Source organism: Myotis yumanensis, unplaced genomic scaffold, assembly GCF_028538775.1.
Source record: "Myotis yumanensis isolate MYYU_CA2020_CCGP unplaced genomic scaffold, mMyoYum1.0.hap1 SCAF_12, whole genome shotgun sequence".
NCBI lineage: Eukaryota > Metazoa > Chordata > Mammalia > Chiroptera > Vespertilionidae > Myotis > Myotis yumanensis.
Window position 1 is genome coordinate 6,683,335 of NW_027223763.1, and position 26,790 is coordinate 6,710,124.

The 26,790-nt window shown below is 56.4% G+C and overlaps 1 protein-coding gene and 1 long non-coding RNA gene across 6 annotated transcripts in view; one reads left to right on the top strand and one right to left on the bottom strand.

Annotated features, from left to right (window-relative positions):
* The window catches only part of MVB12B (multivesicular body subunit 12B), a 155,255-nt gene that overhangs the window by 1,618 nt on the left and 126,847 nt on the right, over positions 1 to 26,790 (bottom strand). Inside the window, exon 10 of one of the 5 annotated variants that reach the window (XM_070430656.1) lies at positions 13,199 to 16,281. The exons of the other annotated variants lie outside the window; for them this stretch is intronic. Within the exon in view, the coding sequence (XP_070286757.1) occupies positions 16,195 to 16,281 (87 nt within the window). The 3' untranslated portion in view covers positions 13,199 to 16,194. Of the gene's footprint in view, positions 1 to 13,198; positions 16,282 to 26,790 lie in introns of those variants that run through there. 5 annotated transcript variants of the gene reach the window in all.
* LOC139020393 (uncharacterized) lies at positions 24,306 to 26,469 on the top strand. The gene is made up of 3 exons (XR_011473309.1): positions 24,306 to 24,453; positions 24,650 to 24,793; positions 25,992 to 26,469. It is a non-coding gene; the product is annotated as an uncharacterized lncRNA (long non-coding RNA).

The following is a 26,790-nucleotide window of genomic DNA, read 5'->3' on the forward strand; positions in this document are numbered from 1 at the left end:
GCTCTAAGACAGAATTACAAACGTGGGGATGACAGTGTGCAGAACAATAGAGTCTGAGGGGCTTCAGAAACATCCCATGCCCCCGCTGCGTTCCGAGGACTCGGGGCCCCGGGAAGAGCCTCGCCTCACCCATGTCGCAGGCAGGGGCCCTTTTCGGAATCGGTCCCCGCCGTCCGGGTGAGAGAGGACACTCAGCACAGCACTGTTGTAGGTGCGAAAGCGGGGAAACCACCTCCATGTCCGACACAGGAGGTCAGGTAAACGACCTGAAGTTGGCATTTTTATTGGTCAGAAATGCTTGGTTATTGACAATCTCACGTGGTTCAACTCCATCGATGGAATGGTATGGCATGCAGTCTTCAAAGGAATGAGATGGAGAACGCGCCAAGATACATTACGAAATGGAGAAAGCGAGCTGCAGAGCAGCGTACCTGTTACGTTCCACGTGTGCTCGTAGAAAAGGCAACAGACACGGATTTGCTGGTATCAGCCTGGCTCTGGAGGGAGACGCCAGACCTCGTCCAAAGTGGCCGCCTTGGGGAGGGGAACAGGGGCCAAGGAAGGGTACGAACCCCCTCCCCTGGCAGCCTCTGCACCTTCCGAATCGTATACTCTGTGTGTAGGGCTGATATAAAATAAGTTAATTAAAATGTCGACCATCAGTGAAGCGCTCGCTGCTAGGGGTGAAGAGCTCAGACTCCGGCCTGAGAATTCTGGGCTTCCGCTCGTTCCACCTCACGGAGCCTCAGTTTTCTCATCTGTCGAGTGGGGTGGTAAGGGGGTTTACTTCATAGAGTGGAAGTGACGATTTCCTGGAGACAGGAATGGGGAAGGCTCAGCATAGAGTCACAGAGAACTCGGTCAATATTGTTTTATGATAAATGACGCATAAGTCATCACACACATAAATCCTGATGACTCGTGGGGCATGTTCGCTCTCTTGGACGACAGGTTAAAAATAGCTGCGTGTGCTGAGGGTGGGGAGCTGCGATGCGAGTGTCAGGGGGACTCCGTCTGTGGGACCGTGCGCCCACGCAGGGGCGGCCACGCTGGGGTTGCAGGGTGGGTCGGGTGATGCTTTCCTGAACCGCATCCCCGTGCACACAGGCAGGTGAACTAATAGAATTAAGCTTATTGGTTTGGTTCCTCTGGGTTCGCCTGGCGAGGGGAGAGCAGCTGGATGGATATTTTAATTAAGCTCTGACACCCAGAAGTCAAAGTCCCCGCGTGGTCCCAAGGGGCCAGGCCGCGCAGTCTGGGGTTTAATCAAGTTGGGTCTCAGAGTTCAAATTTCTTCCCGGATAGAAATGTGTCATTAGGCATCCCAGATTCCCACTGGAGAAAAAAATGCAAGTTGACCGTATTTTCCCTAGAGAATGACACCGTGATTCGATCGGCCCCCTTCCCCTGACATTTTGCCCACTTTATTAACTTCTGCTTTGCTTTTAAGCAGGCAACTACTGTTTTACTTCCCCGAAGAAGCTCATAATATTATAATTCAAGTGTCAGGACAGATTAGGTTAAACGAACTGTGTAATTCCCGAAGGAAAACAAACTTCAAAACGGACGTGGCCGCCTTGTAACATGTCATGGATCGCATTAGCGGCGAGCGGGCGATTCTATCACCTAATGTGCTAAAGTTGGCTCGAATGTTCCCCACTCTGAAGGTGAGAAATTACTTAGCTAACAAAACATTTCGTTCTCCTCCCTTCGCATTCTTCCTTTATGAGATCCTGAATGTGACATTTTCGCCAAAAAATCTCTGCGCTTATTTGTGAAAAATGTATATTAAAACCAAAGCCCATCAAATGGAAAGAAATCACAGATGGTTTTATTCACAAGCAGTAGAATTAATGGCCTCTCTTCTCTTTATAAATATTAGAAGCAGATGAGTTCATTACGATTTCACCCTAATAAAGAAAACCTGCCCGATTTTGACAAGACATCGACTTATCTAATACATCTCCTAAATAACAAAGCTACTTCCCGCCCGTAAAACACGGCTCGAAAACACCAGCTTTACCTGGACTGCTTCGAAATTAATGAAAAACACTCGAGTCCAAGGACAGCAAAAGATGGGGTGGGGGGTGCGGGGGGAGAGACGGGTGGGAATGGAGAGATGGAATTCAAGGGATTTTTGAAAATGTGATGGATTCTGAAAAGAGGGAGCTTTGAAATGTTTACTTTGCGGTGGTTGGAAATTTTTACATCTTTCAACAAAGCGGGCAGAGAAGTGAAACCATCTGAAAGGGCTTTTGAAAGAACGGATCAGCATGGGCTGGGTGAAGCTGCGGTTCTTTTTCGAGGGCGACCAGTGCCCAGCGAGCAAGCGGGGAGGGGGGGGCGGCCCTGGCCCCCTCGGCTCCTCTGGCTCCAGCTCCGCGCTCCCAGCTCTGCGGCGGCCTTGCCCGCCCGGGCTTCAAAGCGCGGCTGCTGAGGTCCAGGAGGGAATTGGACACCTCGCTCCCCAGTGGGGACCAGGCACGGCTGCCTGATGTGGTCATCTTGTTAGTCACGGAGAGCGGGGTCTTTCTGTTTGTGCCGCTTTCAGCACTTATTAAGCAAGAAGTGGGAGGCTTTACGCAAAACTGCAAAAGATGTTTTTGCTCCCCGGGGCCCCGGCAGTGGGGCCCACGGCCTATCCATCACTGCAGAGGCCTCTCCGAGAAATGGGGGGGTGGGGGGGGGGGTGGGCGCGATCAGCCCGCCCAGAGGGGGAGAGAAATGAGCGCACACAGGGCCTCCGCCCCGGGACCTTCTTGGCTAGACTCCGTGGGAGGGCGTGGGCTCCTTGGTCTGAAAGCTGCCACGGGAACGCCTTTGGGGAGACGAGCCGCGTGGCCGCGTGGCCGCAGGAAACGGTGTACATGGCACCTCTCCGCGGCTCTGGTGTCCCATCCCACCGTCAGGGCCTCGACTCAGACTCCCACGCGTTCCCAGCCCGGGGCCCGTGGGGGCTTACACCGCGGAGATCCAGACACCTGCACAGACGCGGCCCGGCTGCGGGAGGCGGTGGTGAAGGTGGAAAAACTGTTTCTCAGCAGCTTCTTGAAAGCGAAGGATCCGGTGCCGCCGCCTCGTCTCAGGAACCCGCATCTTCCCTGCCGTCTGGGCTCCCTTCCTCCGTGTTGGGGGCCGTGAACCCCCCCCCCCCCCCCCGCCAGGCCCGGGTACAATTCTGAGTCCGGAGATCCTCCGAGACCCTCCTTCAAGCCTCAGTATCAAACTTCTGGGGAGATCTTGGGGGAAGCAGCAAGTTCGAGCCGGGAGCCCATGATTGCAATTCTCCACTAAATCCTCCCAGCTGAGCCCGAAGGGTCTGCAGTTGGTTCAGCAGCAGAGGCGGCAGGAAAGGGGGGGGGTTTGCAAACTTCAAACAGGACCTGGGGATGGGGGGTGGGGGGGATTGTGCTGGGGGAGAGGCCACCGACAGAGGGCTCCAAGTTAATTAAAGAAACTGCATTGTAGGCCTATAAACTCAGTTCAGCCCTCTCCATATGAAAGCGCCAGCAACTCAAGTTCTGTGCAGGGACAGCCTCTCCCCGAGGGGTGACCTGGGAGGGGGGGACGGGGCCGCGTTCAGGATGGACATTTGCAGCTGTCCGGAGGGCCCCAGCCAGGGGTACTTTGCCCTTCGACCAGGAGTTCCAAGGGAGCCGAGACTGTGTTTAAAAGCCCCCTTAAACAAACATGCAGGGTCTACTGTCTTCCAGGCACTGGGCTGGCGCATCACCTGGCACAGGGCCACCGTCGCTCCCATTTTACAGATGAGGAAAGTGAGGCTCAGAGAGGCAGAGTCGGCGGTCCCAGGTGTACGGCTGGTGTCGGGGGGAGTCAGGGTTGGAGTCAGGATCCTCCCGCTTACGCCACTGGCTGGAGCTGAGGACCAAGCAGCGACCAGGAAAAGACAGGTTATCGCTGCCTACATCCGGCTCTCGCCTCGGCCCTGGCCCCTCGCACTGTCCTTGACATTCAATCAGGTGCCGGTGATGTCTGCCCCGCCGTGGGGCTGGGCCGCCCCGGCTTCTCTGCGACAAATGGTTCTCATTTGAAAGGGAGGTTATAAAAACACATGCCCAAGGACACTGTCAGGAGCGAGGATTAATCTCGCTTCAGTCAAAGACCATTTCAGATCTTTTTTTGGAGGGGGGGGGAGTGGGCGGTGGCAAGGAGAGGAGGGAAGGCAGCAGCCCTGGTTGGGAATAAAGTCAGGGTTCCAGGGTGCCCCTCCGGCTGGCTGGTTTGGAGGCACATTGTGATGGGGGCCGGGGCGGGGGGTCGGGTCACTCCATCCCTCTGAGCCTGGGTCTGCCTCCAGGCCTGGCTTTGCTTCCCGGGTCCCTGAGGCGGGCGTTTCTGGAGGCGCCACCCCCGCGTGGAGGCTCACCCTGCTCGCTCGCTGCCTTGGTCATGTTTCAGGGCGGCTTAAGTTGCCAAAAGGAAGGGAAGGATTAGACGCCTGGGACATTTTCATTTTCTGGATGGTGTCAAGAGCTGAGTGCTTTTGCCAGGTGACTCAACCAGAGCGGCCCTGCAGGCCAGCGGGGCGGTGGTGGGGGGCCAGGAGGGGGCACTGCCTTCCCTCTCACTCCCCTCCCAGCTGCTGTGGGCTACACACGGAGCCCCATTCCAGCCAGGAACCAGGGGGTGCACCAGCTGTGCTCTCAGCCAGCAGCCGCCAAATGGGGTGGCCTGGGTCCCCAAAGGGCCATGGTGGGTGCTGGGCCCCAGGCAGTGGCTGCGGCCTGGGGGCCTTGGCTGAGCTTTCCTGGCCCCAGTAGCTGTTTGCTGGCAGCGCGGGGGAGTGGGGGGCGGGGGGGGAGCGGGAGCAGGTGGCTGCTGCAGTCCCATGGGGATGATGCCCCTGGTGGCCCTGGGAGTAAGGACCTTGTCATCCCATTATAAGGCTGGGGAGACGAGGCTCCGGGAGGTCACCTGCCACAGGCCCGGACACTGGACAACAGCCCTATGTCTCCTTTAACCTCAGCGACTTTCCAAAGCAGGGACTGTGGATGTCCCCATTTTATGGATGTGGAAGTTGAGGCTCAGAGCTGATGTGACTTGTCCAGGCTGAGCGCGGGGGAGGGCAGAGCCGAGAGCTGGCTGTCCCCAGGCTCAGGCTCTTCCAGCGGATCTGAATTCCAGATCACCGCGAGGCTGGGCCGGCCTGTCCACCATCGGGACTCCATCGTCCTCTTGGGCCTCTGCCCCCAAGCCAATGGGTGCAACAGGGGTAGAACCCATGAGGGTCCTGGAGGGCCCTGGGTGCAGGCTGGACGCGGTCCAAGCCATCGTCCGCAGCGTGGAGCCGTGGATTTATTTTCCGACCGCCGGAGGAGCTGGCTGAGCTCTGCTTGCTTTTTGCAAGGCGCGAGAACCGCCAGGATGCGGGGAGGTCCCCACAGAGCCAGGGCCCGGCCTGGTGCAGAAGAGCGAGCCCCCCCCCCCCCCCCCCGCCCCCGTGCAGTGGCCCGGGGCTGTGGGCAGAGTGGGGCCTTGGGCCTGATCCGCAGTAGGACGGGTCCCATTTCAGAGGAGAAAACAGGCAAGAGAAAAGTGTCAGCGACCTCCGGTTTCCCCGACCGGGACTCAACGGGAGTCTGCTCCCTGCAAAGTGCCTCCTCCCTGGGGGTTGCAAGGGGGCCACCCTAGGGAGCCCTGCCGGTCAGTGCGTGGGTGCTGGAGGCCCAGCCCTGCAGCTCTGCGGCCCAGGCGGCCCCGACCCCAGCAGGATGCAGTGCTGGGTGCAGTGGGGCTGGTACGAGCCTGGAGCACTTGCATTTTCTGGCAAATTCCTGCCAAGGCACGTGGATGAATCACCAGCATGCACTAGGCCAAGGGCTCCCATCCTGGGTGGACAGGGCACCTTGCACCTGTCTCCCTTCCTGCCCACATTGAAGGGGCCTTAGGGGGCCTCCCCAAGGCCAAGTGCCCTTTGCTGGGTGTCCCCCGACACTGAGCTGCACCCTGAGCCAAGTGTATGGGCGGGGGGTGAGCTCAATTTCTTCTCTGGGAAGCCCTGGTGGCTGGTTGCTGTGAACCCAGAGCCTCAGGGTCACAGACCGGGGAGGGGGCCGAGCGGGGCCCCTCTGACCTCAGGAGGAACCACGGCAGACAGGACACTTCCTCCGGGTGGATATAACTCAGGCTGCCTTCGGGCCCAGCACAGAAGCTGCGTGCTTGGCTGTGAGCTTCGGAGCTCTCGGAAGTCTGTTTCCATGTCTGCTAAACGGGGAGGTGGACCCCTCAGTGCGGGACTGGTGGTAGCGCACAGGCGCACTGCCCTTGTCCTCCTGAATGCTTGTCGGTGCCCAGTGAAGAGGGCAGGGCTCCCCCTCCACTGATTTACCCGCCACTCGGAACATCGCTCACCCCAGTCCAGTACCCCCTAGAGCTCAGCAGGCGTTGTCTCCTCCATGAACCCCTCCACCCCGTCTTCCGGGACTCCTCTCCAACAGAAGGTACTGCGGGATATAAGAGCCAATTTTTAAAATTGGATAAGCCATTTTAAATAATTGGACTCTTGTTTATTAGTGACTTTTCAAATGTAAAAATTATTTTTTTATTGAAGAATAATTGACATGCAATATTAGTTTCAGGCGTACAACGATGAGTCAATATTTGTAAGTATTGTGCGATGGTCACCGGAAGTCTAGTTAACGTTGGTCACCATACTTAGCCCCTCTCAGATCCGCACTGTAGGACCCATCATTAGTTATGGGCACCCTGTGGTGTATTACAGCCCAATGACTTACTTGTTGTGTAACCAGCAGTTTGTGCCTTTCGATCCCCTAAATCCGTTTTGCCTCCCTTCCACCCGCTGGCTCAGGCAACCACCACTCTGTTCTCTGTATCTGCGAGCTTGGTTTTTTATTGTAGTTTTTAAAAAAATCCACACATAAGTGAGATCGTACAGTAGTTATCTTTCTGTCTGACTTTTTTTCACTTAGCAGAATGCCCTCACGATTCCCCCATGCTGCTGCAAATGGCAAGATTTCATTCTTTCTTATGGCTGAACAGTATTCTATTGTGTGTATCCACATCTTCTCATCCATTGATGGACGCTAAGGTTGTGTCCATACCTTGGCAATGGAAAACAGTGCTTCAGTGAACACAGGGGTGCATATATCTTTTTGAATTAGTGTTTTTGTTTTCTTTGGATAAAAATACCCAAAAGTGGAATTGCTGGATCCTGTGGTAGTTCTAGGCTTGATTTTTTGAGGCACCTCCATACTGTTTTCCACAGTGGCTGCGCCCATTTGCATTCTCACCAACAAGTGAGCAAGGGTTCCCTTTTCCACATCCTCGCCAACACTTGTTATTTCTTGTCTTTTTGATAAGAGCCATTCTGACAGGAGTGAGGTGACAGCTCGTCGTGGTTTTGATTTGCGTTTCCCTGGTGATTAGTGATGGTGAGCATGTGTTCACGTACCTGTTGGCCATCTGAATGTCTTCTTTGGAAAAATGTCTATTCAGATCCTCTGCCAATTTTTTAATCGGTTGTTTGTTTTGCGATTGAGTTGTATGAGTTCTTTATATAGTTGGATATTAATACCTTGTCAGATATATGATATGCAAATATTTTCTTCCTTCAATGGGTTGCTTTTTCATTGTATTGATTTCCTTTGCTGTGCAAAAGCCTTTTCTTTGGATGTGGTCCCACTTGTTTATTTTTGCTTTGGGTGTCAGATCCAAAAACTCATTGCTGAGACCAATGTCAAGGAGTGTCCTATGTTTTTTTCTAGGAGTTCTATGGTTTCAGGTCTTACATTGAAGCCTTCAATCCATTTTGAGTTCAGGATAGTACATGGCGTAACACAGTGGTCCAGTTTCATTCTTTTGCATGTGGCTGTCTAGTTTCCGCAACATCATTTACTGAAAAGGCTGTCTTTACCCCATTGTATAATCTTGGCTCCTTTGTCATAAATGAATTGTGCCATTGCTCTATGTGTCTGCGTGCCAATACCATACTGTCATATATTTTTGATTACTTACTGTAGCTTTGTAATACAGTTTGAAACCAGGGAGCATGATACCTCCAGCTTTCTTCTTCTTCTTTTTTTCCCCAAGATTGCTTTGGCTATTTGGGGTCTTTTGTGGTTCCATACAAAATTAGGATTGTTTTGTTCTATTTCTGTGAAAAATGCCATTGGAATTTTGATAGGGAATGCATTGAATCTGTAGATGGCTTTGGGTAGGACGGACTTTTTAACAACATTAATTCTTCCAGTTATTTATTCTAACCACCTATGAGCATTAAAAAAATCTTTCCGTTTATTTGTGTCATTTTCCATTTCTTTCATCAATGCCTTATAGTTTTCAGTGTACATGTCTTTCATCTTCATCTCCTTGGTTAAATTTATTCCTAGATATTTTATTCTTTTTGATGCAATTGTAAATGCAATTGTTTTCTTAATTTATCTTTCAGAGAGTTCATTATTAGTGTACAGTAAAGTAACATATTTCTGTATATTGATTTTGTATCCTGCAAATGTATGAATTCATTTATTCACAGGTTATTTTTTTGTGTGTGGAGTCTTTGGGGTTTTCAATATATAATATCATGTCATCTGCAAATAGTGAGTTTTACTTTATCCTTTCCAATTTGGGGGACTTTTCTTTCCCTCCCCCTCCCCCAATTGCTGTGGCTAGGGCTTCCAACACTAGGTTAAATGAAAGTAGTGAGAATGGGTATTCTTATCTTTTTCCTGATCTTGAAGAAAGCTTTTAGCTTTTCACCATCACGTGTGATGTTAGCTGTCATATACTGCCTTTATTATGTTGAGGTATGTTTCTTCTATACCTGCTTTTTTGAGAGTTTTTATGATAAATGGATGTTGGAGTTTGTCAAATACTTTTTCTGCAATTGAGATGATCATATGATTTTTATCCCTCATTTGTTCATGTGGTGTACAACATGGATTGATTTGCAGATGTTGAACCATCCTTGCATCATTGCAATAAATTCCACTTGATCACGGCATGTGATCCTTTTTCATGTATTGTTGAATTTAGTTTGCTGCTATTTTGTCGAGGATTTTTACATCTGTGTCCATCAGGGATATTTGGCCTATAATTTTCTTTTCATGTAGTATCCTTGTCTGGTTTTGGTATAGGATAATGCTGGCCTTGTATATTTGCTCATATTTTATCAACTTTGCTATAGTTACTGGGAAAAATGTAGTAAAATCTTCAAGTGCAATTGCTGATTTATCTGTTTCTTTTCGTCTTTAGTCTCAGTATTTTAAAACCAATAGACTCTTATTCAAAGCAACTTGCTTCTGCCTAATGTTTCCAGTGTCCCCTTTATCTCTTGGGAGCTGTTTTTAAATCTATATTAAACTCATGTTCTGTCTGGTCTCTCAGTGTTTCTGGTGTCAGCTTCTTGTTTAGCTCTTCTGGTATGTTTTTTCCTGTGAACTCACTGTTCTTGGGGACTCTCAGCTCCACTGGCTGGTACCGTGCCAGGGGTTCTTAACTTTGGCTGCACATGGACATCACTGGGGAGCTTGACAAATGACTCATTCCTGGGTCCATCATCTGAAGATTCTGATGTCAGTGATCCAGGTGTGGTCTGGCACAGGAAGTTCTAATGTGCAGTCAAGGTTGAGAACCCTGTGCCCCCACCCCCCACCCCACCCAGAGGAGGGGGGGGGGTGAATGTACCTCAGATGTGCCAACCTTGTCCTCCCATATCAGGAGATCCAGACCCTCAAGGAGACATCCAAGACCCCTGCCTTCCCCAGGACCCGTGTCTCTGGTTGCCCCTACCTGGTCCGAGGTATGGTGAGAGGGGGAGAGGGGGCCCAGCTGCTGTTTGGTGGTAAAAGGATGAACGCGGGGGAGGTGGCGGAAATGATGAGCACAGCCAGAAAACTGCCCCCCCCCCCCCCCCCGCCATCCTCACCGTGTCCTGGGCCATCTCTCCCTCTGGCCTGCTGCTGTTCCTCACTCCGAGACCCCAGCCCTCCTAGCTGTGGTGTTGGGTCCTGTGATCCATCGATCTTCTCTCTTTCTCTGGCATCTCCGAGTGGGGGTTGAGGGAGAGAACCAGCACTCTGTGGCGGTTCATCTTCCTGCCCCACCCACCGTCGTGGGACACGCTGGGCACTGTGGCTTCAGAGACGAGCTGCATGAGGGCCCAGGGCTCACGCTCATCTCGGCGTCTTTGGGGCCAGTATCAGGACCTGCCAGGGAGGCTGGCCATCGGTCATCACGGTCCCTGGACTGGTCACAAGCCTCACAGCAAGTGCCACTGGGGCCCATTCTTCTTGAGCTTCTCACCAATTGAATCCGGTCTCCCCGCCGGCTTCAGGAAATTTATTCAGAGTATTTGCTTGCGCCTGCTGCTTTTCTGGGCCTGTGCTCAGATGGAGTATCTCTGTGGCTGGGGAGGGCAGTATAATAAGCGAGACATATACCCCTTCCTCCAGGAGCAAATACTCTCATGAGTGGATCAAATGGCTCCAATGCCACCAATGGAGCCACGGCTCTAATGTGCGATGCATGGCGTGGCTCGGGGTGGGGTGTCCATTACCTCCAAGGGGCCAAGAAGGACATCACGGAGGAGGTGTACGAGCAGGGCTTTGAAGGACAAGTAGGAGTTTATTAGGCAGAAAATCAGGAAAATGCACTCTAGGCAGAGGGAATAGCATATGCAAAGGCAAAGCAGCACAGGGTTTAGGGAACCGACATACAGCAGGGAGATCAGTGGGAGCTGGGCTGGCCTGGGGGGTGGAGGTCAGACGTAGGATGGTGGTGGGCAGAAACCGGAGGGACTGGGACTTCACTCTGAGGGTGAGGGGCAAATGTACGTCTTGTTAGGTGGACCTTGGCTGTGTGGGAAACGGCCCAAAGGGGAAGGCCCTGGAGGCAGAGGGATGGCGGGAATCCAGGAGAGGAGAATTGAAGGCCAGAACTAAAACAGGAGCAGCAAGAGGAGAAAATAGTGGCCCAGTTTGAAAACAAATTTAGATGAGCTGGCGATGGGGGTGACCCCAGAGGGCTCCAGGGGTGGTGTGGGTGACTCTGGGGGAGGTGTAGCTGTCGGAAGGGGAGCCATGTGGGGTGAGGAGGAAGATGGGACCTTCAGCTCGGGATACGCCGGGGTCAGGGTGGGACATCCAGGTGGCTGCTGGGACTGTGGCTGGAGCTCAGGGAGACGGGCCCGTGACAGAGCTAAGCATAAAGACACAGCTGCTCCCGGCTGCTGGGAGGAGGCAGAAGGGGGAGAGAAAGGCAAGGGTGGGGCTCAGGGATGCCCCCAAGTTTTAGAGGTGAGCCAGTTTGTCTGGAAAAAATAGGCAGAGCAGGGGAAGAAGTAGGAGAGATATAGCTGGGGTGTGTACACACTGTGGAGTGAGATGGGCTAGCCCAGTGGTCGGCAACTGCGGCCCCTTGAGTGTGGCTCTTCCACAAAATACCATGTGCGGGCGCGCACGTATAGTGCGATTGAGTCTTCGTGGCCACACTCAAGGGGTTTGCCTCGGTTTGCCGACCACTGGGCTAGACCATCAGCTTTGTGAAGACAGGGATGCGACAGCTGAATCCCCGTGCCCGGCTCAGGGCCTGCGTCTGGAAGGTGCTCACACGTAACTTGGATGGCTAGACGGATGGATGGAAGGATGATGCGTCACCCACCTCACAGTTCCCAGCAGCCACCTGGGTGTTCTGGTGGGGTCCTTTTCTGTCTTCCTGGGAAGGTCTCCCACCCCTCTGCCCACAGTCCTGCCTTCCTCTGTAGCAGATGCCTCTATAGGACCCAAACCTAAACTGGCTCCAGATACTCTGTGATCACATATCCCCCCTCCCACCTGGGCCAGAGCTACCAGGAATAGAAGGGGTCACCTGACCCAGGCCGGCCAATCAGAGTCTGACCTGGGACTCTTGCCTCTGGATCTTCTGAATGAGCATGTGTAAACCTGGGTGACTCTGTGTACACCCACTTGTATGTGCCAAGAATGCTGGTGTGCAGAGAACATGAGAGGGAGAGCCAGGGTGCAAGAGAATGGGAGGTAGAGGCAGACGAGGTGGCGTGGGCAAGACAGGAGAGACAGGTGTTCCCTGCTCTGGCCTCTCTGAGGCTTGGCCAGGTCCTGCTTTGGGCTCAGAGTGTCCCCTGGGTCTGGCTACTAACCCTGCCTGGGCCTTGGCCGCTGTGTGTGGATTTCAGTTTTTTGCTGCCCCCCAGGCCAGTGTGTGAGGTGCCTCTCCCGGGGCTCTGAGCACCCGTCCATCTGCCTTCCCCCGAGGCCTCTCGCAGTCAGACTCTGGGTCCTGGATGCCAAAGGCCACCACTTGCACTTGCTGGTGACCCGCCCTGGGCAGGACTCAGCACACGCTCTGGACGGCACCACAGAACCCAGGCCCCAGACGGGGACCCGCGTGTCGCTTGGGCTCTGCTCATGCTACACGCCCTGCGAACGTCCTCGGTCCGCCTTCCCAAGGGGAGCCAGGCCACCAAGGGAGGCCCGGTCCCCATCCTGACGGGCTGGGCCACCAGCTGAAGGATGTAGCAGAGCCAGAACTTGAACCCAGCTCTTCAGACTCCTCATGAAATTAATTTTCCGGGGTTTTTCCTCTCCTCCTGCTGAGGGATGCCAAAGGCGGGGCCTGGGCTGGAGGCGCTGACACTTGTGGGGACCCTCGGGGTCACCCCGGTCTCGCCGGAGTCCAGCATGAACAGGGCTGGAGGCAGTGCAGGCCCAGACTACGCTGTCGAGCCCAAACATGCAAAGGTCACCTGTAAAGGCAAAGCGCTTTGATGGTGAAACCTGAACTGACGCTCCTCACAGGGAGCCGCTGTCCCGGGGCCCTGCCGCCCCCCCTGGCGCTGGGGGCGGCGGCGTCTCACACGCAGGTGAGCCGTGGGGCCGGGACCGAAACCGCGCAGCTGCGTGTCCCCCACCGGGCCAGCCCTCTGCACAGACGGGCTCCAGGGCAGGCGCAGATGAAAGGCCTCATTCCTCGCTGTGACAACGGGGACCTCCTGCTCCAGGGGCATTCCTGAGGCCGGTGCCAGCGAGCGCAGGCCTGGCCCGGCCTCCTGATCCTCCTGGCGCGGGACCAGCCCGTCTAAGCGAAACCGGGCAAAGCAGCCCCAGCTCTTTCTAGGCTGGGAGGTCGGGGGTGGCATCTGGGACCAGCGGGGAGCCTGGGTCGCTTTATCAGGTGCTTCAGAGACAGCAGCGAGCCGGGAAAAGGTTAAAACATTTATTTAACAAATTATATTAAGAGACAGACGATCACACAGTGAAACTTCCCTTTGTCAACCGCAGGAGTCGCCTCGAATAAATACGCGCGGCGAGGACACGTTCCTATGGCGAGTGCAGTGGCCGGGCCCTTGCGCCTTTGCTGGGAGGGCAGGGCCCAGCTCAGGGTGGTGACAGCCCTGGCGGCCAAGGGCCACGCTGACAACAGGCGAAGAGAGCTGGCCGACCCACGGGCGCCTGCAGGCCTCCGGGCACAGTGACAGGGAGCCTTCGAACCGCTCAGCGTGCGCCTTGCAGGCCCCTCTGCCCCGCCCTCAGGGGCCCTGGTCTCCGAGGAGCTGTGAGCTGGGCTTCCCCACAAATGGCAAACGAGGGGTAGCCAGTGCGCCCTGGCCCTGCTCCGAGGCGTGTGCTTATGGTGGGGGGGCTGGCACCGCGGCTCTGGGGCCAACGACACGGCTCCAAACCCGTCTCTGTCACTCACCAGCCTGTGCCCTTGGACAAGTCTTGGCTCCTCCATCTGACGGAGCAAACAGCGCCCACTTCTGGGCGTTTGCTTTTCGAGGGGGAATGATGGGGGGAAATGTGCTTAAGGTGCCGGCCTGAGGCCTGGCCAGGAGGGTGGGCTCAGTGCGTGAGTCCGCTTGTCGCCCTGCGCCCGCCCCTCCCTGAAGGACAGGGGCCAGTCCCCAACCAACCCCGCGGCTCCTCACCACCAACCACCTGGGGGTGGGGGGGGTGGGGGGGAAGGCGGGGACGAGACGCAGACGGGAGCCTGGGGTCTAACCTGCTATTCCTTCCGCAGGCGGGTTCCTCCCTCACCAAGGCTTATAATTTACAAGAGAACCTGCAGCAGGTACTTCCTCCTCGTCATGTGCCACCTCCAAGGCCGTGGAGAGAGACGGAATGTCAGAGGGAAGAGAAGGAAGGGGGCGCTGTGCTCCGCTCAGTCTTCTCAGAGGGATGGAGGGGCTGGGGCGGAGGGAGGGCCGCTGCCTTCACCTTTCCAAGAGAGCCTCCCCCTCCCTCCCCCCGCCTCCCCCTGGGCAGCGGGTTTGTCAAGAAGAGTGCCCTCCAGGAAGAAGCAGGGAGGTGTGAGCCAGAGCCCGGCTCCGAGCCTTGTCACCCCCACACTTGCTCATCCTCACCCCCTCTCACGAGGCAAAGGAGCAGGGTTAGGAGCAGCCTGGAAGCCACCACACAGCTACTAACGCGGCCACCGTTTATCGCCATGTTCAGTCGAGGCCACTCCCTAGACTAGGCCTGCGATGCGGGGAGGGCTCTCAGCGTGGTCAGGGAGCTGTGGTCACCCCTCCCCTTCCACTGATGGCCGCCCTCACCCAGGTCCCAGCAGAGCTGCTGAGATGTCAGTCAAGGGAGAGGGGCTACCGGGTGCTCCTGGTCGAGATAATCTCACAACCAGGGCGTGGAAAAGGTCGAAGGCCAGAGCGCACTGACCACGTGGCCACAGGAGAAATCGGGGCTCTGCCTCCCCCCAACTTCGGCCTCCCCTCCTCCTGCCCCCCGCCTGCTGGACGCCACCGTCTGTCGGCCTTCAAGTTACACAGGTCACCTGGCTCTGAACCAGCCACCCACCCACAAAGCAGCAGTAGACACATGTTCTCCGGGCCCATGGGGCTCCCCTAACTCCTCAGAAACTCAACTAGCTTATGCCTGCGGGCACATGTGAGCCCGTCAGCTCTCCGGGCCCTGGGTCAGCACCAATCCCAAAGCCCCGGGGCCCTGCGGGCTCCACGCACTGTGTCTCCTGCCGCCTGGCCGCGAGGGAGGCACGGGAAGGCCGGTCTCACCAGGGGTGTCCTCAGGTTTTGGGGAGGCGAGGCGACCACACCCCAGTGGCCAGAAAGCAGGAGGTATTACAATGAAGACGCAGGGGGTGGCGCAGGGGCAGGCGGCGAGGGCCTGGGGTGGCGGGGGACAGGTGCATGAGGTATTTTTCGCCGGCCCTGCTTCCGAACGGGGCTGGTTCCTGTGGCACCGTCACCCTGTGCCCTCCCGGGGGCCGCAGGGAAGGGGGCCTGTCCCTGGTGGGGCTCCCCGGTGAGCCGTCCGGTGGGGGCACCTCACTGCTCCCCAGGCACAGCGGACCCCGTGCTCATGGCCGATGCGCGTCGAGGTGGACTCCGCGGCGGCGCTGTGTCCACTGGCCACTCGCGGCAGAAAGGTCAGTGCCGGTCCCGGTTCGACGACCAGGGTCAGACGGACTGTTCCCAACGACTGTTCCTGTGAGCAGAGGCGGCGGGACGCCGAGGGCCCTGCTCAGAGCCTCTCTCCTCGACAGCCTGAGGCCAGTGGCTGTGGTCTCGGGTCAGGCACCGGGCAGAGGCAGTTGGCATTGCTGATGGCACGTGGGCACTGCAGAGACGAGCCCTTTGGGGGATGTGGGTGAGGGGTGAGCACAGCGTCCTGGGCAGGGAGCGCCGGGCACGCTGCCCCTGACCTCAGGGCGTCCGTGTGGATCCAGTGCCGAGTCCCAGCTCGGGTGCTCACAGCGGGTGGGGAGCCAGGCGCGGTCCACCCGGGCCACCGGCTCTTCCTCCTCAGCCGTCGTGAGATGCTGGGGCACCTGACGCGGTGGGGCTGGGGGCCTTGCTCCAGCCGCCGGGCGGGTGATGGGAGCCGCCCGGGGCTCCCAGGAGGGGCAGTGGCTGGCGGCAGCGACGGGAGGGAAGGGAGTCACTGGTGGCCCCGGGTGCAGGGCTGTTTAAGGACGACGGCTCCTCACACGGACACGTCAGGAGCCGTCGCTACGGCACACACAGGTTAGTGGAGGTTATGAATGTTCCCAGGGAGGGGGGCGTCATGTCAGGCAAGCTGATGACCGGATGGAGCGCTCAGCTGCCCGAGTCGCCCCGCGAGCCGGTGGGGCAGTGGAGGGCGGCGGAGGGGGCGGGCGAGGCGGGCACTGGGGCGCCGGGCCGATGCGTCTTCTCCCCGCAGGAGGCAGGAGGCAGCTGGGCCCTCAGGACTGCGGGATCTGCTGGCAGCGCGTGGGGCTGGGCGGGAGCCGGGCGGCGGCGCTCTGCTCGGTGCGGAAGCTGTACTCGTACTGCGGAGGGACGGACAGAGAGCAGTCAGTGTGGGGGACCCGGGGCGGCCACTCCACGCCTCGGCCGGGCCCTCGCCGAGCCCCGTGCGTGCACACGGGCTGTGGGTGCGAGCATGTGCCTGCAGACCCGCCTGTGGGGCTGCAGTGTCTGCTGGTCTCTGAGGGCTGGTACCTCCCACAGTCCCTGCCCCACGCCCGCAAGGTGAGACCTCAGCACCGGCAGTGCCTGAGCCACGACGCCAGCGGCAAACGCGCCAGCTGACCGCGTGCCAGGCTGCACGCCCGGCGCCCTCCGCCTCCCACCCCCGCCGACGGTCCTACTGGACGGAGTCCCGCACTGGCAAGGGCAGATCTGGGTTCCGTCCCAAGCCTGACCAAGGGCAGTGCAGCCCCCAGGCCCAGGGGACCCCCACTTGCCACTCCGCGTACGTGCCCCTGGAGCACTGCTGGTGACGGACACACCCTGCTCGTGCCGCCTCCCTGCGGGTGTGCGAGTGGCCTCATGAGCTGCCGAGGACCCTCTAGGGCTGCACCCACTGGCCCCTGAGCGCACCCAGCAGATCTTGGGCCGAGGGCAGCGCCTTTTCTGTGGGGCCAGGGGACCTGAGGGTCACCTTGAAGGCCAGGTGCTCCTACAGGTTTTGGGAATGAGGAGCTTACACTGGGTCAGTGGTTGTCAAGTGTTTAAATACGATTTGAAACCTTTTCAGCAGCTGGAATCACCATAAAAGGGCCCGCCTACTTAAAGTAGCGCCCGCCGCCGCCTCTGGGGGGACACTGGGGAGGGTGGTAGGAAGATGGGGTGAAACCATGGCAGCAGGGGCGCATCCCCCGGGCACCCCCACAGGGAGGGCTCCGGATGCTCTGCTCCCGCCAGGCACCTGGCAGAGCCTGCCCAGCACCCCTGCCCCGAGGGGCTGCCTGCAGCCAGGAGGCACTTCTGGGGCCACGCTGAGTGAGAGCAGCTGGAAGTTGAAAGGTTTCAGGTTTGATAGTGTCCTCAACCCCCCTGCCTGGCAGTCCCACAGCACTGACCCAGGACAGACAGACAGACAGACACAGATGTGCGCTGGGGCTTGGGGAGGCCCGGCTGACGTCCCTGTGCGAAGGTGGAGGTGCGCAGCCCCGTGGAGCCACAGGCCCCGGTGGGGGAAGGATGGGGTCCCTACAGACAGCCTGTCTCTGAGGGCGGAGAGGCACTCACGTCGCAGGGCACCTCGGGCAGCTCTCTGCTCCTCTGGAACCTCGGCAGTGGGATCACCAGGAAGTGACAAGGGTTGGTGAGGACACGGAGAAAAGGGAACCCGCGTGCATTGTTGGGAATGTCAACTGGTGCCGCCGCAAGGAAAGCAGTATGGAGACCCTTTAAAAACTAAAAATAGAACCACCATGTGACCCAGCAGTCCCACTGCCGGGTCTGATCCCAAGGAAGTGAAGAGACAAACCTGAGGAGCTGTCTGCGCCCACGCAGCTCACTCACTGTAGCTGGGCAGAGCACACCCCGAGCGCCCTCACCAGCTCATGGACAGAGGAAGCGTGGCACACAGTACAGCTGCTCGTACGGGAAAGACGTGCGGGTTATGACTGTTACAGCAGCTTTAGTGACTCAACAGAACGTCACAAGGCGATGGCAAGCTTTTGCCCAGCCCTGTATATACACAGCGGAATATTATTCAGCCTAAGAAGAATGAAGTCTTGCTGTTTGTGACACATTATGCTAAGTGAAATAAGTCAGACGGAGGAAAAGTACCACATGATCTCACTTACGTGTGGAATCTAAAAAACAAAACAAAAAACAAGACACACAAAACCCCAACCAAGTCAGAGAGCAGATTGGGGGTGCGGGGGTGGGGGAGAGTCAAAAGGTACAAACTTCCGGTTCTAAGAAGTCTCGGGGAAGTGGAGGGCAGTGTGGTGACGATGGCTGATACTGTTTTGCATATTTGGAAGCTGCTAAGAGTAAATCTTAGAAGTTCTCATACGGGAAAAAGATTCTGTAACTATGGTGATGGATGTTAACGGGACTGATCACTCTGAGATACATACAGTGAGGCCTTAGGTTGTATCTCTGAAATGAATACAATGTTTTATGTCAATTATACCTCAATGGAGTGGAGTCACAATCTGCCCTCCCAGGGCTGCGGTGCGGGTGGGATGAGGTTTGTGCCTTTGACCCTCCCCTGGCCTCCGGGTACATCTGTTGGTGACCAGCCCGGTCACTCTTCTGCTCTCTAGGGACCAGGGACCAGGCCAGGACCTTCGGGTTCAGCTCCCAGGCGGCTGGTGGACCTGCAGCAGGAGGCAGTGGACTCCAGGCGAAGTCTGGGACAACACCGCCACCTGGTGGCTGCTCAGGTGCATCACAGCAGTAAGTGTTCCCTCCTGGGCTGCCTTAGCTAATCCACCACATCCACCCAGTGCTGGGCGCTGGGGGCCAGCAGAAGGCCCCGCGAGCAGCCGGGCCATTGACCCAAATGAGCGCACAGGAGACAAGGCCGGGGAGAGAGCACGAGAGCTTTGCTGCCAGTGGCCAAGGAGCACTCTGGGGAGACGCGGAACTGGGGGTGAGGGGGGAAGTGGGAGCACTTGGGGGCCGGGTAGCAGGACTCAGGTGTGAAGATGTTTCAAGGCGGGGAGAGAAGAGGCCGGGCCCAGCACTTGGGATGAGGACCCAGAGGCTGAGGGGGTGCCGGAGGCTGGGGGCTTCACTTCGGCTGCTCTGAGACCAGCTGGGAAACACCTGCCTGGGGGGCAGCAGCAGGGGCGAGGCACCTCTCAAATGAGGAGGCGCCAGTGCCAGTGGCCAGGCTTTGCGGGGCCCTGCTGGGCAGGCTCTGTGCCGGCTCCGGCTCCGGCTCCGGGTGGTGGGGACACAGGGGCGGTCAGGCCTGCATCTGTGGGGGCTGCTCAGCACAGGGAGCCCATGAAGGGAGGTGGAGGCAGAGGCAGTAGCTCCCAGATGTCCAGAGCCAGAGGCCTGAGCCCTCTGCTGACTGGGTGCCAGCAGGGGTGGCCCCAGAAAAGGTGGGGGCCAGAGCGGGATCGAGACACTTCCCAGCCGGGGCTTAGGGAGTCCTGAGGCCAGTCTTTGTGGCCAGGAGTAGGGGCAGGGTCCCTAGGAAGGAGGCACAGATGGGCTTCAAGGATGAACTGCTAAATCCTCCTCCTCTCATGTCTGGGGCAGGGGCAGCGGGAGCACACACAGCCCTTTCCTGACTCACAGCCCAAGTACACAGCCCTCCCCGCACCCCCCGCCTGGGTCCGGGCGCAGCACAGATTGCTGTCGCCCACCTCTGCCCTGGGGACTTTCCCTTTTTAGGTCAGATTGGCTGGAGAGAAAGGAGACTCCCCCCTTGTTTTCTCTAACTCCCCAAATGAAATTTCAACATATGTCCCCTGACATAATCCCCCTTAGGCTGCGGATAACCCTTCCCACAGACGCTGTCCTCGGCGGGATTGCGGCCCCAAAGTGTTTGCCCAAGAGACTAGGCCGCCTCTGGAAGCCCCTCTCTCCCCTGGGCAAACAGCGAGCACCTTTGAAGGTGGATTTGGGCCCAGATCTGTTTACTCAAGACATTAGTCTCCCACATAAGGAAAACCTGCACTCGCCTACAAACAGCAAATCCTTTTTGAATTAAAAAAATTTTCAATTAAAAAGAGTTTGGGTTTGCAGAGCCAGCTCAGCCGAGCAGCGCCAGGCCTTGGCGCCCTCTGGTGGGCACAGGCCGCTATCGCAGCAGCAGCAGCAGCAGCAGCAGCAGCAGCAGCAGCAGCAGCACGGCCTGGGCGGCCTCTCCAGGAAAGAGACATCACTGTCAGGGCCCCGCCTGGGGCTTTCCAGGGGCCTGGGGCCCTGCAACGGAGCATCAGACCTCGGAGCCACCGCGCACCACTCCCACCTTCCCCAGGCTGTTGTCCTGTTGTCGCCGGCCGCGAGGCGGCATCCCGGCAGTGGGAGGGGCAGACCACAGCTTCCAGGGCACCTGGAGCCGCGTTTCACTGCCGGCCTCACTGGCCAAAGGTGGCGACCATCCCACCCACCGGCCCACTCACAGGTGCGGCGATGATTCGTGTGGCGCGCGTCCTCCCGAGCCTCAGGACCAAAGGCTTAGCCAGCACCAGGGCGCTGGGCCTGGCCGGGTGGGGCAGGCACCAGCATTTGCCTGAAAACATTTACCAGCTGCCCCAGAGAAAGGCACATCCCCCCCCCTTCCCTTCCTGGGTCCAGCCGTCAGTCAGTCAGAGCTCCCGACCAGAAAGGGGGGCGCTCGGGGTGTTTCCAGCTGTGGAAGCTGCGGGGGAAGCGCTGCGCTGCACAGGGTCGCAGACCGAGTGGAGGCAGGGGGACAGGCCCAGCAGCTGGCATTGGGCACGTGTCTGCACCCACTTCCTCATGGGATGCAATTCGGAGGTGGGGGTAGAACAACTGATGGGCGCCAACACGAGGGCACTTCGGTGAGAGCGAGGGGCCTGGAGGGCCCGGCCAGGGGAGCACAGGTGGAGGGGAGGTAACGGGGCAAGACTCAGGCCAAGGAGAGGAGTCAGGTGCAGCGTCGGCCAGTGAAGGGCGGGCTCCGGGAGGCATGGAGGGTCCCTGCACAGTCAGAGGGGGGTGGGCAGGGCTCTGAGCAGCGGCCTGCCTCTCCCAAGCCTGCCCTGCCTGGCGCCTGCCTTGGCTGCACAGCCCAGGCCCCGACCTGCTGTGCTCACCGCCCATGGTCAGCCCCTCGGGCGATGGGCAGTGTCCTCTCCTCACTCCTCTGGAAGCCTGGCTGCGGGGACTCAGCCCTGGGGCAGGTGGCCTGGGGAGCCGGCCTCCTCCGGTCTGTCCTGTCGCCTCCTGCCCGGCGGGAGGCCTGTTCGCACTTGGACTGCGTCACCACAGGGACATCTCAAAACCTGGGAAAGGGGACACCTCGAGGCTGGACACTGCAGAGGCTCGGGCTGCGGGGAAGCCAGGCCTGCCCTCCCCGCCCTGGGGGAGGTCCCAGAATTCCCCAGAGCAGGGAGCACGCCTGGCACCTCCCTCAAGGAAGGGCCGCCACTCAGGGCTCCACAGGTGACAGGGCGGCAGGAGCTGCCGGGTCCAGAGTGAGTGTTGGGACCAAATCCTCACGCCCCGTGGAGCTGGTACTGTTCTTCCCACAACAGTGAGCACCCGGGGCTCAGAGAGGCTGACCCAGGCCACCAGGGCTGGGGACACGCTGGAGGGCCTCTGACCACCACGGTCGGTGAGGGTGCTCGGCCGGTCCCTGCGCTGGCTCTCCCAAGTGGCTTCCCGAGCAACCCCGGAGTCGGGAGCCCGTCCCACCGCCGGGTCACCCTAGGTGAGGGGTTGGACAAGGCCCCCCAAGGCCCACCTGCTCCGGGAGCAGGAACCATGTCTGTGGGCACAGGGCTGCCCGAGAACGGCTGGGTGAGGCGCTGGTTCAGCCCGGCCGCCGCCTGCTCTGAGGCCTCCGGTCACTTCATCCCTCCTTATCAGTCACCCTGTCCTGCTCCAAACCTGGGACGCGCAGGAGGGGATGGTGACTCCTACGTCCCCACCCCGGGCAGAGCCCCGGGCCCTCCTCACCCTGTGAATAAACACCACTTCTGTGTCCACAAACGGCCGGGCTCCCCGTCACTGCGCCAGCGTTTCCGAGTTCACCTGAGTATCACCTGAAGCACAGACACCTGCATTTCTCCTCTCCTGGGTTATTTGCAGAAAATGTTTGAAACGATCCTGCTTTTTGGCCCTGGTTTGGGGGGAGGAGAGGAGGTCACGCTGGGAAGGTGCCTCCCCCTCCTCAGCTCCTCTGTGCTCACTTCATACCTACGTGCAGGTTCCTTCCACAAGTTCAATGTGAGGGGCTATTACTTTAAACGTCGGGCGATGAAAGAGCCCCAAACTGTAAGAATAGAAAAACCCTTCTATGAAGGACTTGCATCATCTTGACTCCAGTTTTGCACGAGCAGGAATACCACCCAGGACAGTGCCCAGGCGGGCGATTCTGTCCGCCAGGCGTCATCGCTGCCTCAGCCATTCCCACGCCCGGCCTGGCTCGCTCATGTGTGTGGTGAATGCCGGGGCCACTGTGGGAGCAACTGTGGGGGCTGCCGCTCGGGCCATAGGACCACAGAGGGGGGAGGGGGGAGCCCGAGACTCTCAGAATTAGGAACTCTATTAATATCATCTACCATATTAATATGCTCGTGGAGAAAAAAATGAGCATCTCAAGAGATGATTAAAAGACATTTATCAAAAGCCACCATCCATTTCTAATAAAAACATTTAGGAAAATAAAAATAGATGGCTAATTCTTTAACACGAGAGAAAAAGGGACACGTCCATACATATGACAAGCCAAAACGTAACACTGGATGAAGACTGAAACTAGAAACCTGCATTAAAAACACGAAGACAAGGAGGCCCAGTGACCGGACCGGGCCCCCGGCGAGGGACAAACACTGGGAAGGAGGGGCCTGGGGTCGGGTTTGCAGATGACAGAACCGTCCGCCTGCACAAAGCGACCGAGGAACCGCCAGGAACAGTGAGCGGTGAGACAGCCAACTCCAGACACGCAACTCGAAGCCGACAGCTTCTGGATACACGAGTAACAGAAAAGCTAACGGAGCAAAGATCCCATTTACAAGAGCCACAGACATGAAACACCTAGGAACAGCCTGGAAGGAACGTGCAGGAACTCTGCAAAGAACTCCATTCTACTCCCCGAGTGAGGCAAGCAAAGGCCTGAGGGAGACGCCTCCCCGGAAATGCCAGCCCATCACCATGTCCTCCAGTTACAATAAACCGGAAATGGAGCTTCTGGGACCCCCTACCCCAAACGATTCTGAAGTTCAGCTGGAAGAATAGTCATGTGACTATAATTAGGAATTTTTTTGGGGGGGGAAGAAGAGCTAGCCCTATCACGTATTAAGGCTTATCACAAAGCTATAAGATTCAAAACAGTGTGGTAATAGATCAAAAGAAGAGTCCAGGAAAATGTCCATTAATTAACGTACACGTGGAACTGGACAGTCACATACCACTTAACGACGAGGGGATGAGGGGATGCATTCTGAGACACGTGTCCTCGGAGACGCTGTACGAACATCATCGTGCACTTCGACAAACCTGCACGGTGCAGCCCACTGCCCTGAGCTACACGCCTGGGCAGCACGTTACTGTGCGAAACAACAGGAGAGTAAATCAACACGAGAGAAAATGCCGCAATGAAGAGGTGCGGGAAGCACGAGACACCGGCTTCTGTTCTAGGGCAAACAGTTGTTATACGTAGAAAGAGCACACTCTAAAATAACAATAAAGAGAATGTAAATACAGAAACCAGCGACAGTCAATTATCATCATTATCAAGTCTTACGTACTCTGCATATTGTACCTGCCACACTTGTGTACGACTGGCGAGCAGGTGGTACAAGCCACAGACAGCACCACTGAGAAAACTGGCTAACACTTTAAGATGAAGTAAATCTGGTTCTAGCCCTCATCTTCTAATAAATTTCAGGTGTGTTAAGGACTTGAGAAGCATTTAATATTTTAATATATTAAAGTACAAAAGGGTAGGAGAAAATAGGAGTGAATATTTTTATAATCTTCTAAGTATGATCTGAAGCCAAAAATTAATCTGCCCATGAAAAAATTTAGAACACATTATTAACAAGGTGAGAAGCCGCTGGTGAGAGTGGTGTGTGTGTGTGTGTACCCAGAACAGAGAGAAGGTTGTTATAAAGGGCATAAAGAACTCTTTAAAAATGAACGAGAAAAGCTAAAGAAGCCAATAGAGGACATTAGGCAAAGGGTACAAACAGGAGACATTCATAAAAGACATACAAATGAGCAATAAACATGAAAAGATGTTCACTTTTAAATACCAGGGAAGTGTAGCCAGAGCGGATGTGGGAAGCGGGCACCCTCCCACGCTGACGGTGGAGTCATGAAGGCACACCCTCCTCCTGGGAAGGCAGGATGGGAACAGATTGTAAGAAGGCCAGGGGAGCAAGGACACACGTACAAGGAAATATACCGCAGCAGTGTGACAGCAGGTGACCGGAACAGCTCAGAAGGCGGTCCGAAGTGGTTGCGGAAGTTATCACAGAGGAAACATGCAGTCGAGGAAAGCGGGGAGCAGATCTGTGCGCACTGACATGGCAGGATGTGCGAGGTGCATGGTGAGTGTGCACCAAGGCACAGAATACCGTGTGTATTGTGAGCCTGTGTAATGTTTACGTGTGTATGTGTGTGTATCCCCGGAGTGGAACGTGGGGGAAGTTTATGTGTCTGAAATGTTTGCATTTTTATAAACATGTAAAACCTTTGAACTCAGGGGGAAAACACCAAATGTTAAAAGCTGATTTTGATTGGCAGGGGAGCTGCTTAAGAGGATAAACTGCCCAGGAGACCTGCCAGGATTTATGGGGAGAGAACTACTCTTGTCTCGGGCCTAAAACTGGTCCCTAAACGGTGGTCAGGCTCCGGAGGTCGTCCCCAAGCTGCTTCCCACATTTCAAAGTAAGGACAACACTTCTTTTGTGCCTTCAGAAGGGCCATCCACGGAACGACATTAGGCCTCTGTGTTTTGGGCTGGGATGATCTCCCTGCGACAGCGCTGTAGCATCTGGTGCAGCTCTGTCGTTGAGCAATATAAAAAGGGGGGGGGGGGAGGGACAGGTTAACGCCTATTTACTTAACTAACCTTTATTTAATAAAGTAGCACATTCCCCCCGAAAAACATATCAGCGTCCTTACTGAAATATAAAGAAAAAGGATTCTGGGTGGTGAAACGGTTAATCTCACAGGTGGAGAGAAGGCAGCCTGTTTCCTGTTGCAGTTTAAGACCTGACCACTAGATGGCGCAAAGGGACCACACATTTTGCGCCCTCTCCCCGCACAGAATTCTTTCACGTTAATAAGCACAATGAAAGCTTTCCAGAGTCGAGAGAATGAGCAATTGTGCTGGGATATGAACATTTTGCTTTTATAAAATTGGGACTCTGCCATTTCATTACTGATACAAAAATCTTCTGTTTCACTTTCTGCCCGCCTATGCAGGTTCCAAATCCACACTGAATCTCAGCTATTTGAAGGGGCCAGCAGAAGCCCATGAAAACTGAATGTCCAAAAGTTGAATTCAAAAATTCTTTTTACCTCGAGCTGCCACACGTGTCCCATTAATTTCACCTCCATGTCGTGACGTCGCTGCTCGTGGAGTGGGCCCCAAGCTAAATAGGCAATAAGCCCCATTTTTCAACATACAAACACATAAAGATGTCAGCTCAGACTGTTTACTAATTAACGCTTAAAAAGACACAAATTAGATATGCGTGGCTAAGAGCAATTATAATCAAGACGAATTTCTCTAGTCATTTGGGAACTGAAAAAAAAATGCCTAATTGCTGGAACCAATGTTTTAAAAACTGAAATCATGCCAGTTAGCAAATATGTTCATTTAAAGAACATTCCACGTGACTACACTCTTGAGGATTGACTACAAACATGAGAACAAGGAAAATATTTAGGTATAAAATTAAAATTTTAAGCTCCCTTAGATTTATAACTTCTTCATTAAATACGCCTGCAAACAGCAGCCCATAAAAACCTGCAGCAATTAAGTGGTTAAATGGACTGCCTCCCTTGTCAATTTTAAGGGAGTGATTAATACGAGATCGTCCCTTTACTAATTAGACTCTCCCTTGTCTTTCGGCTTTAGATCCGTGAAAATGGAGGCTGTTTGCTCCACCAGGAAGCCGGTGGCGACCAGCACGTCCCTTGCTGGGTCTGAGTGCGGCGCCCTGAAGGGCGGGGAGCGCGTGGTTTCCGTGGTTTCCGTGGGAGGCGGGCAGCAGGCGGGGAGATGGCTGTGTGTGGAGCTGCCCGGCATCCGGATGCCCGTCCATCACAGGAATCGCCGGCTCCTATTTTTAAAAGGCTCGCCGGTCGTCATGCCCGCAGCATGAGATCTACCACCATCAAGGCCACTCTCTCCTGGCCATCATTCCCCGAGACAAGGGACAGATCGGCCTGTGAGGGAGGCAGGGTGGGGCCTTGGGGGAGGAGCACACAGGATCCGGTACAGGTGACCGACAGGGGAATTCTTTCAGAAGCTGCTGCCTGGACGGGAATACAACGGATGGAGAAACGGCGACTGCTTACCAGGGAAATAAAGCACGTTTATATGCCCAGCTCACTCGGAGGGAAGATGCTTCATCACAGGGGTTGGCTGCCAAATTACACTTCCCCGACTCCCAGGGGAGAGCCCTTTGTTTGGTCAGCGGGAGGACAATGAGGCCTGCAGGGGACACGGCCCCAGGCCTCCGGCTGCTGCCCAGCCCCCTGGGGAGGGGCCAGGCTGGGCCAGAAGACCTCCCGGTGCTGCCACTCCTGCCACTGGTCAGCCCCCTGGCCACCTCCCGGGGCTGAGGGGAGAGGAACAAAATCTCTCTCTCTCAGGCCTGGGACCCATTTGCTTGGCAAAGCCCCTGCTCTGAGCCGTGGACGGATGCGGGCAG